The 10,961-nt window shown below is 48.4% G+C and overlaps 1 protein-coding gene across 1 annotated transcript; it reads right to left on the bottom strand.

Annotated features, from left to right (window-relative positions):
- Nucleotides 1-7,479: 7,479 nt before the first annotated feature.
- On the bottom strand, nt 7,480-10,630 carry LOC105734244 (protein FAM90A27P-like). The gene is made up of 4 exons (XM_012477015.2): nt 10,511-10,630; nt 9,889-10,088; nt 9,309-9,420; nt 7,480-8,430 (listed from the first exon to the last, which is right to left on the bottom strand). Exons 1-4 carry the CDS (start codon nt 10,628-10,630, stop codon nt 7,480-7,482), a joined length of 1,383 nt encoding a protein of 460 aa, XP_012332438.2.
- Between the last annotated feature and the right edge of the window lie 331 nt (nt 10,631-10,961).

Below are 10,961 nucleotides of genomic sequence, written 5' to 3'. Positions count from 1 at the left end.
TGTCAGAAGGGAAGTTTGAGAATTTTTTCCTCTGATTTTTCTGCTGAAAGCTTCAAAATGCACATGCCTTAAGATTATATCATTTTTTGAGGCTGGGCACGGTGGCTCACACCTGTAATTCCAGCACTTTGGGAGGCCAAGGCAGGCGGATCACGAGGTCAGGAGTTCGAGACCAGCCTGGCCAACACAGGCTGCCTTTACTAAAAATACAAAAATTAGCTGGGTGTGGTGTAATCCCAGCTACTCAGGAGGCTGAGGCAGGAGAATTGCTTGAACCCTGGAGGAAAGGGTTGTAGTGAGCCAGGATCGCACCATTGCACTCCAGCCTGGATGACAGAGCTAGACTCCTTCTCGAAAAAGAAAAAAAAAGATTATGTCATTTTTTCTTCCATGATGAAATGGAATTTATTTCTGGATGTGTAATTTTCTAAAGATGCAATGTTGGGGATGAAGAAAATAAAATTCAGAAGTAGAAAATGAAAGTTTTCCTTTTCCTGACACATCCATTCTAGTAAATAACTGGATCTTGGAGCCAGCTCCTCGACAGAATGGTGACCGATTTATTGAAGAGAAGACGCTTCTGTTGGCTGTCCGCTCATTTGTGTTTTTTTCTCAGTTAAGTGCATGGATGAGTGTTTCTCATGGTGCTATTCCACGAAATATTCTCTACAGAATCAGTGCTGCTGATGTAGACCTACAATGGAATTTTTCACAGACTCTGACTGAGCATGTGTTTCCTGTTCCCAATGTTCCTCACAGTGTTGCCTTGAAAGTCAGTGTTCAGTCCTTACCCAGACAATCTAATTATCCAGTTTTGACCTGTAGTGTTTTTTATTTTTTTTAATGTAAAACAAGTAAACTTTATTTGGGAGCTGGGGCGAATCCATCACTGGTGACTGGAACCTTGAGTCGGCATATTCTCCTCAGGAAGGTGGGCTGGAATGGAGTGGGCTGTGTTTGGCAAGGGCTGCAGTGGTTTAGAATCTGCCTGGTTCCCGAGCTGGGCCTCAGGCCTGTCTCCCCAGAGTAAATGCCCAGGATCATTGAGGAAGCGTTGGCTGCGCTGGCATGTTAGGCAGGTCTATACTGTCCAGCGCTGTCTCCTGCAGCGTCTCTGGTGCTGGGTACAGGTGAGGCCGGGGACGAGGAGGGAAGAACAGCCTCGACAGAGAGTCCTCTTCACCGAAGGGTCCCGCCGCCAGGGTTAAAAGTTTAAAGAAATGTGTCCCTAAACTTGAACACTTTTAAATTGGAAACAATTTTGTAAAATAAGTAAGGAATGTGGATGGTAATACGTTCCCACTGATTATTCCTTGTTTCATACCGGTTTTGACTCAACATATCCCTTCATTAATTTGAGCTGTATCTTTCCAGACCACTTAATACATATTTAAGGTGGAGGACAGTACGTATAGTAACAGACACTACAGAATTAACCCTCCCCAGATCTTGCCCTTGCACTCGCCATTAACAGACAGTGTTAATTCTGTACTAATATTTCACATAAATACTGCCAATTGATTTTCTTAATCACAAGTACTTTCTGGGGATATTTTCTTTTTCTTTTTCTTTCTTTTTTTTTTTTTTTTGAGGCAGAGTTTCACTCTTGTTACCCAGGCTGGAGTGCAATGGCACGATCTCGGCTCACCGCAACCTCCGTCTCCTGGGTTCAAGCAATTCTCCTGCCTCAGCCTCCCGAGTAGCTGGGATTACAGTCACGGGCCACCATGCCCAGCTAATTTTTTGTATTTTTAGTAGAGACGGGGTTTCACTATGTTGACCAGGATGGTCTCAATTTCTTGACCTCGTGATCCACCCGCCTCGGCCTCCCAAAGTGCTGGGATTACAGGCGTGAGCCACCGCGCCCGGCCCCTTAAATCCGCTTTCAAAAGGAGCTCTGCCATTTCCAGCCTCCACATTGTGTGGGGAATTGATATTCCCTTGATATCAACAACGGACAATATACAGACAGTTATTTTATGAAGCTACCCAAACCGTGATTTGCTGTGATGGAGAGAGTGTCTCAGCTAATGCATGTGTAAAGTTCAGTTACCAATATTTTCGATGGTGGAGTTATTCAGTTGATTCAGCAAGTTATGCAAAGCACGCCATGAACATAACATCATAAATTATATCTTACTATTGTTACTATCAGACCACAAGTAAATATAGACTAACTTCAAGTTTGTAAATGAATTTCACTTACAATGATGTATTCTACTAGCCTTGGAACTTCTCTTATTAAAAGTCACTGTAGGGGCCGGGCGCGGTGGCTCACGCCTGTAATCCCAGCACTTTGGGAGGCCGAGGCGGGTGGATCACGAGGTCAATAGATCGAGACCATCCTGGTCAACGTGGTGAAACCCCGTCTCTACTAAAAATACAAAAAATTAGCTGGGCATGGTGGCGCGTGCCTGTAATCCCAGCTACTCGGGAGGCTGAGGCAGGAGAATTGCCTGAACCCAGGAGGCGGAGGTTGCGGTGAGCCGAGATCGCACCATTGCACTCCAGCCTGGGTAACAAGAGTGAAACTCCGTCTCAAAAATAAATAAATAAATAAAAAATAAAAAATAAAAAAGTCACTGTAACACTCGTCGGTTAATTTATTTCCATGTTAATAAAAGTCTCTGAACTATGACACGTTTTACAGGTGTTCTGAGTTTTCCTTTTCAATTCAAGCCAATCTCCTTTCCTTTTAATCATCGTGTTTCATTTACTTAAGTGAAGAGGGCTTGGTGTCTACTGTGTCAACTACAGACCCGTAGCTTCTAAGAAAGACAAACCCGCAGGCACAGGCCGCGCCTCTGAGTCAGTATCTGCAGTTTAATAACAACCCCAGGTGTTTCACATGTGGGTTAAAGTGGGATAAGCACGAAAATTGACTGACTCTCAATTTGGTTCTGCCTCAGAATCTCCTGGTGAGCTTCAGCTGCTCCTCCTGGCTGGGTCCCACCCTTGGAGACAGTCGTGTTCTAAGTCCTGTGTGAGGCTGGATGTAGGGATGGGTAGATCCTTTGTGGTTAAGTCAAACGTGGGGTCACGGTTAAGAAACCCTGGAGGGAGAGGGCGAAGACACTGCTTCCCTCACCCACCTCCTCCCGCTTCACCTTGGGAGGAAACTCTCCTGAGGCCAGAAAGATCAGAGGGCTCTGAGGGTGGGTTCAGTCTCAGGGGAGCGTCCTGTCTCTCTAGGACCTGGTCCCTAAGAAGGGTGGACGGAAGTCTGCAGGTTGCCTCCTGGATGGGGGCTGGAAACCATGAAAATATAAAGAGTGATCTGGAAACTCAAGTTGAACTCCTCCAGCGTGCTCTAGTGGGGTGATTTTTAAAATATGTGTCACATGAGAGTCATTTCTTCAACCTTGGGCAGCCAATTTGCTGTACAATTTCCCTGATACAGAGGTTACACTCCAGCATGTTGTCTTTAGGGCACACTGGTTTCTCCATCAGCTCTGTGCTGACCTGAATTGAAGAAACTGCAGTTATATTTTTTAATTTTTATTTATTTATTTACTTATTTGAGATAGACTCTCGCTCTGTCACACAGGCAGGAGTGCAGTGGTGCGATCTCAGCTCATTGCAACCTCTGCCTCCCAGGGTCAAGTGATTCGTCTGCCTCAGCCTCCTGAGTAGCTGGAATTACAGGCACCTGCGACCACACCAGGCTAATTTTTTTTTTTTTTTTTTTTTTGTATTTTTAGTAGAGATGGGGTTTCACCATGTTGACCAGGCCGGTTTTGAACTCCTGACCTCAGGTGATCTGCCCACCGTAGCCTCCCAAAGTGCTGGGATTACAGGTGTGAGCCACTGTGCCTGGCCAGAAACTGCACTTCTAAATGAGGCGCTATTAATGGGCTAGAATAACCTGAATATTCCTGCTAGAGAGACTTTCTCTTCTGGATGTGTTAGACTTCTGCAGATAGTGAATCTGTGCATTACTATAAACAACTTATAGGAATTATATGGAATACAATCAATAAATGTATAAAGTAAGTTCAACAAAATATAGAGCCTGTCTTTCAAATCTTAGAGAGAGTTTGGTTTGTTTAGCAATTGAATAACAGTTTGATCTGCCTAGACACTTAATAACAAGGGTTCCATGAAATATTTCATGTCTTTTCCCTCCAACTTGCTGAATTAAGTTTAGCCTAAACTTGCCTTTTTACGTATTTTATGTTCAGACTAAAGTTAGGCTCAGTGAAATGTAGCCTAACTGGATGTGTAAACAGACTAAGCTCAGACTGGGCGCAGTGGCTCACACCTGTAATCCCAGCAATTTGGGAGGCTGAGGAGGGTGGATCACTTGAGGTCAGGAGTTCGAGACCAGACTGACCAAAGTGGTGAAACCCCATCTCTACTGAAAATACAAAAATTAGGCCGGGCGCAGTGGCTCACGCCTGTAATCCCAGCACTTTGGGAGGCTGAGGCAGGCGGATCATGAGGTAGAGAGATCAAGTCCATCCTGGCCAGCATGGTGAATCCCTGTCTCTACTAAAAAAAAAAAAATACAAATATTAGCTGGGCATGGTGACACATGCCTGTAGTCCCAGCTACTCAGGAGGCTGAGGCAGGAGAATCACTTGAACCTTGGAGGTGGAGATTTCACTGAGCCGAGATCGTGCCACTACACTCCAGCCTGGGCGACAGAGGGAGACTGTCTCAAAGAAAAAAAAGATAAAGAAAAGAAATTACAAGCAGAAGAGGGAAGCTTCACAGAACACAGGGTGAAGAATCAAAAGATAAAAACTCCCTCTACCCTAGCAGCCCCGTGCTTGCCCCACCTACATCCCTGCATTTCACTCAGGCTGCCTGGGATGGTGTGGCGCAGCCCGCTAGAGTGTAACTTCTGTATCAGAGAAATGGTTTGTACAGCAAATTGGGTGCCTGAAGTTGAAGAAAGGACTCTCATGTAACATATATTTAAATATCACCCCACTAAAGCACGCTGGAGGAGTTGAACCTGAGTTTCTACATCGCCCTTTATCCTTCCTTCCTTCTTTCCCTCCTTCGTTCCTTCCTTCCTTCCATCTTTTCTTCCTTCCTTCCTTCTTTCCCTCCTTCCTTCCTTCCTTCCCTCCCTTCTCCTTCTCCTTCTCCTTCCTTCCTTCCTTCCTGGAACCTCTGTGTCCCGGGTTCAAACGATTCTCCTGCCTCAGCCTCCCGAGTAGCTGGGACTACAGGCACGTGCCACCACACCTGGCTAATTTTTTTGTATTTTTACTAGAGACAGGGTTTCACCATGTTGGCCAGGATGGTCTGGATCTCTTGACCTCGTGTTCCGCCCACCTCGGCCTCCCAAAGTGCCGGGATTTCAGGTGTGAGCCATGGCGCCCAGCTGCCCTTTATATTTTCAGGGTTTCCATCCCCCATCTAGGCAGCAGCCTGCAGACTTCCATCCACTGCTTTTTAGGGACCAGGTCTTAGAGAGACAGGACGCTCTCCTGAGACTGAACCCACCCTCAGAGCCCTCCGATCTTTCTGGCCTCAGGAGAGTTTCCTCCCAAGGTGAAGTGGGAGGAGGTGGGTGAGGGAAGCAGTGTCTTCGCCCTCTCCCTCCAGGGTTTCTTAACCGTGACCCCACGTTTGACTTAACCACAAAGGATCTACCCATCCCTACATCCAGCCTCACACAGGACTTAGAACACGACTGTCTCCAAGGGTGGGACCCAGCCAGGAGGAGCAGCTGAAGCTCACCAGGAGATTCTGAGGCGGAACCAAATTGAGAGTCAGACAATTTTCGTGCTTATCCCACTTTAACCCACATGTGAAACACCTGGGGTTGTTATTAAACTGCAGATACTGACTCAGGGGGGCGGCCTGTGCCTGCGGGTTTGTCTTTCTTAGAAGCTACGGGTCTGTGGGTGACACAGTAGGCACCTAGTCCTCTTTACTTAAGTAAATGAAGCACGGTGATTGAAATGTAAGGAAATTGGCTTGAGGTGGAAAGGAAAACACAGAACACCTGTAAAACGTGTCATAGTTCAGAGAATTTTATTAATATGGAAATAAATTAACCAATGAATTTTACAATGACTTTTAATAAGAAAAGTTCCAAGGCTAGTAGAATACATCATTGTAAGTGAAATTCATTTACAGACTTGAAGTTAGTCTATATTTCCTTGTAGTATGATAGTAGCAATAGTAAGATATATTTTACCATGCGCTTTGCATGACTTATTCAATCTGCTGAATAACTCCAACATTGAGAATACTGGTAGCTCAACTTTATACATTCACTAGCTGAGACACCCTTTCTATCACAATGGAAATTAGTGTCTACATAGTTTCATAAAATAAATGGAGTATTTCCCTTTTTGGAAATTCTGGAAAAAATGTATAAGGTACAAAGCACAGTTTCTTAAAAGTTTGAATTCACTGATTAAAAATCACAATCGGCTGGGCATGGTGGCTCACACCTGTAATCCCAGCACTTTGGGAGGCCAAGGCGGGCAGATGACTGGAAGTTAGGAGTTCAAGACCAGCCTGGCCAACATGGCAAAACTCCGTCTCTACTAAAAATACAAAATTAGCCAGGCGTGGTGGCATGCGCCTATAATCCCAGCTACTCAGGAGGCTGAGGCAGGAGAATTGCTTGAACCCAGGTTACAGTGAGCCAAGATTGTGCCAATGCACTCCAGCCTGGGTGACAGAGTAAGACTCTGTCTTAAAAAAAAAAAAAAATTCCTCCAAGAAAAAAAAAATCCTTATTTTTCCAAGGCTAAGAGATTCTCACTGCAGCTCTCCTTAACAATCAAAAATTCTAGATTCAGGAGATACTGACCTTTTACACAACCATTGAAGGACTCAGAATTCAGGGGTTGGCTCCCTCCCTCAGATGAATTTCAAAGCTTTCTATTGACACTAGCGGTGAAATACTGTTTTCTTTCTTTTATTATTATTATTTTTGATTTTTTTTTTAAAGATGGGGTTTCACCATCATGGCTAGACTGGTCTTGACCTCCTGACCTCAGTTGATCCACCCACCTTGGCCTCCCAAAGTGCTAGGATTACAGGCGTGAGCCACCGTGCCCAGTCTATTATTATTTTTGAAACAGTTTCACGCTGTCACCAGGCTGGAGTGCAGTGGAGCGATCTCAGCTCACTGCAAGCTCCGCCTCCAGGTTCCAGTGATTCCCCTGCCTTAGCCTCCCGAGTAGCTGGGATTCCAGGTGCGCACCCCCACTCCCAGCTAATTTCGAATGCCGTTTTCTTATGTTGACCCAGTTTTTCATATAATGATATGTAACTGAAAAAGTAATTTATAGGACACTTTCATAAACCCCTTATTAAATACAGGAAAATGTATGTAATGTAAGTAGGCAGGGTTCATTGATCCCCAATAGTATCTGGGGTCTGCATTTGCACAGGCACTGCAGCAATGATCCCACACAGGGCTGCCTCCCGCCTCTCCCCTTCTCAGCCTTTCAGCCACTCCCAAGTCACATGGGTTTGAGGCCAGGTCTTCCTGTCTTGGGGGTGTCAGTCACTGTCACTGGCCTCAGAGGAGGAAGAGATCTGAAGGTCCTCATAGAGGACACTCTTTGAGACCTGGGGACCCCACCCCTCAGACTCCCTTGAGAAGTGAGGGCTCTGACCAGAAGTCCAGTCCTCGGGAGGACGGGATGTGGGGGGCGTTCTGAAGCTGGACCTCTCCTGTCCCTGGCCCCCTCTCATGAAAGTGACACTGCCAGGCCTCCCTGGAACAGGAATGAGAGGTCCAGGCTGGAGGATGGGGCAGCCCTGGGCTGGGCCCAGGAAAGGTGAGCTGGCTGCGGGGGACTGGAGGTTGACTCTGGGGTGTTCAGTTGCTGTCTTAGTGGCTGCTGTCTTTGTGGTGGCCTTGGGTGCCTGTTTGGGTCCAAGTCCAGTCGCCACGGGGGGAAGCTGGAGAGGCTGCACAGCGCCCACATCAGGGAGCTGAGTTCTCAGTGCGGGGGTCGGGAAGGAGCTGAGTCTTGCTTTCTTTGTGGGGTTCTGGGAAGTCTGGGTGGGGACCTGGACACGCTTCTTGCCTGCTGCCTGGGTTCTGGATTCTTGGCCACACTTTTGTCTGACCTGCTGTGGTCTGGGTTTTGCATTTGCATCGGGTCTGATTTCTGCCTGGGATTTAAGGCCAGGACCCAGGGCAAACGCCTTCATGGCAGGCTGGAGAGCACCGTGGGAGGACACTTCAGGCCTGTTGGCTGGTGGCCTGGCACTGAGAGCAGAGACCTGGTGGGAGCTCTTCAGAGCAGGGAGCTGGAAGGCAGTAATGTCCCCACCATGTCCCTTGGTGGGTCCACAGCTGCTCAGTTTTGGTCGTTTGTTGTGACCCGAAGGGCAGAGTAATCTCGTCCCGGGTGTCTTGATGGGAGGTGGCAGACCTGTGGGCCCAGGACCCTGGACAGATCTCTTCTTGGTGATGTGCACCGGCAGTGGCATGGTAGGGTGCTGCAGGAGAAAACACCCCACATGAGACAGCTCAACAGGAGAATCACCAAACTCCGTGAAACAGGGAGCTCACATGTGCAACCACATCCCAGTAGAAACTGTGAAAACCAGAAGCCAGCTAGGACAGAGGAAAATGGACAGGCTGACTTCAGAAACAGAGGAGAATAACATGCATTGGGATTGCTTCTAAATCTGGAAAAAATATAGGGAAGACCCTACGTAAGGAGACAGGATAGATGAAATTAAACGTCACAGAAAAGGATGTACACATGCTCACTGAGTATGTGCAGAATTCTCACTTCAGGAATTGTGTGGGGGAAAGGAAGTCTACCATTAATTTTGCTGTGACGATCGGATTTGAAAACTATAACTGTCTGTATGTTGTCTGTTGTTGATATCAAGGGAATATCAATTCCCCACACAACATGGAGACTGGAAATGGCAGAGCTCCTTTTGAAAGCGGATTTAGCCGGGCGCGGTGGCTCACGCCTGTAATCCTAGCACTTTGGGAGGCCGAGGTGGGTGGATCACCTGAGGTCAGGAGTTCAAGACCAGCCTGGTTATCATGGTGAAACCCCATCTTAAAAAAATAAATAAAAATAAAATAAAATAAAATAAAATGAAAGCAGATTTAAGAACATGTATAGCAATGAAAGAGCTGCCTTCTCTGCAGCCATGTCCCTAAGGCACCTGATCCATCACTCCCCACGGGCACTGTTCAGATCAAGAAGCTGGAAACTGGAGTGTGCGAAGTACTCACCGCAGTTCTCCTGCAGGGCAGCCTACGTCTCAACATAATCCCCACCCGCGAGGGGCACAGAAGTGAAGGAATCAGGGGACCCAGAAGAGGAGCAGAGCAGGGGTCGGGGGAGACTCACCCTCAGGTACCAACAGGCTTCCTCTGGCTTCTCCCGGGCTCTCTGCACTTTCTCTTGGGGCATCCTGGGAAGTGTCCGCGTGGGAGCTTTGCCCTGCTGCTGCTGCTGAGGCCTGCAGAAGAAATCACCTTCACTGTCTGGACCTGCCTGACCCTCCTGTCCACACCCGTGACTGGGAGCCAAGCGCCCCCCGGACCCCAGGCCCAGCCCTTGCTTTGGGTGAGGGAGGCATTCAGACTTCGGTGAAATTTGCCAAGACTGCCCCTTCTCTCATCTGAGAAGCGGCCCCACTTCAGGAAGCCCCCTCCCTGCCACGGCCCCAGCTTCCCTAAGTTCACTGAGACCCTGGTGCTGCTCTGCCTGCCACGGGCAACATCCCCAGGTCTCCCACAGGCCCTGCCCTCTAGAGACTCGGCACTGGAATGAGCTGGGAGTGTGGGCCCTGGAAGGAAGGGGCCTCCATCCACCTCCATGTGCAGCTTTCCTGTCTGTGCCTAGAGAAGGCTGCACACAGTCGGGGAGACGCCATCTCCTCAGGCTCCAACATCACGCATCCTCCTTGACCCTGCAGAATCCTCACCTTGAACCTTGCTCCTTTTCTCTGTCATCCCTCAGAAAGGGCCCTGGAGCCTGGGGTAGCCGAGGCTTTGCTGGCTTCGGGTTCTCCTTCTCCTTGTGTGAGCCCAGGGGCTGCAGAGGAAGGGCCCCACTCCACCTCTTCATGGGGCAGGTTGTGCTCCTGGCTGAGTGCCCAAAGGCCCCGCAGTTCTTGCATTTCACCTGCAGGTGGAGGAGGTTGGGGGTCAGTGAGTCAACAGCAATCACAGGCACCTTCAAAGGTTAATAGAAGGCCTGGGTTTTGGAGGTGGATTATTTTGGGAGAGAGACATACGCCCATGGGCTGTTGGCTGCCAGGAAACTAAAGATATGATCGTCCTCCCCAGAGCCCATTTAACAGAGGAATCCCAGGAGGAAAGATGAGGGTGAAGAAAAAGAACCAGTGTTTGAGGATGTGGCAAACACCAGGCTGGACATGACACTGGACAGAGAACGGGCCAGTCTGCCAGCAGAGGAGAGCACAGAGCGGTCAGCCCGAGACCAGTGGGAACACCTGAGTCATAACCATGGGTCCCATGTTCAAGCCCACCCTCTGGGATCCATGCAGACACCTTGGTTTCCCACATTTTCGAGCCCCCACTGACCCTGGATTCCTTTTCATCTGCTGGGGGATCCCTTGGCCCCACGGGTTTCCTCTGCTGCTTCTGTGGGTTCTTGGCTGTGCTGGGCCTCTGAGCCTGATGACGGATGGAATCACCTGCCATCTGCGGCAGGTGCTTGGGTTTCTGATCAGTCTTCTTCATTAATTGGTTGTTGGGTTTCCTAGTCATAAGAAAATGACAAAACATTACACAGACACCACAGGAGAGTCCCTCCTACCCATGTAGAGATGGAGGGATGCACTGGCCACGGAGTCACACCCACGGAACTTGGTCCTCTCTGAACCCAAGTCCCAGCTGTGTTATTTTGTGATTCTGTCCCTGACCTACTCCCAGAACAGGACACAGATTTTATAAACCAAAGGCCACTTGATGTTTCGAGGGTGAAGTGAGACTTGCAGCCGTGAATGAAGGTTTCCTGGGCTCTGAGTTCACG

This window comes from Aotus nancymaae, unplaced genomic scaffold (assembly GCF_030222135.1).
Source record: "Aotus nancymaae isolate 86718 unplaced genomic scaffold, 86718_ANA_hifiasm-v0.15.2.pri h1tg000028l, whole genome shotgun sequence".
Classification (NCBI taxonomy): domain Eukaryota; kingdom Metazoa; phylum Chordata; class Mammalia; order Primates; family Aotidae; genus Aotus; species Aotus nancymaae.
Note: the sequence above shows the minus strand (reverse complement) of the source record. Positions and strands in the feature narration are given on the sequence as shown.

What these genes read in the sequence shown, in the direction of transcription:
- LOC105734244 (XM_012477015.2), bottom strand. Translation starts at nt 10,630, where the DNA reads ATGGCAGGTGATTCCATCCGTCATCAGGCTCAGAGGCCCAGCACAGCC. An exon ending in CAGATGAAAAGGAATCCAGG is followed by an intron (nt 10,089 to 10,510) that starts GTCAGTGGGGGC and finishes CTCCACCTGCAG; the next exon opens with GTGAAATGCAAGAACTGCGG. An exon ending in AAGCCTGTTGGTACCTGAGG is followed by an intron (nt 8,431 to 9,308) that starts GTGAGTCTCCCC and finishes TTTCTCCTGCAG; the next exon opens with CACCCTACCATGCCACTGCC.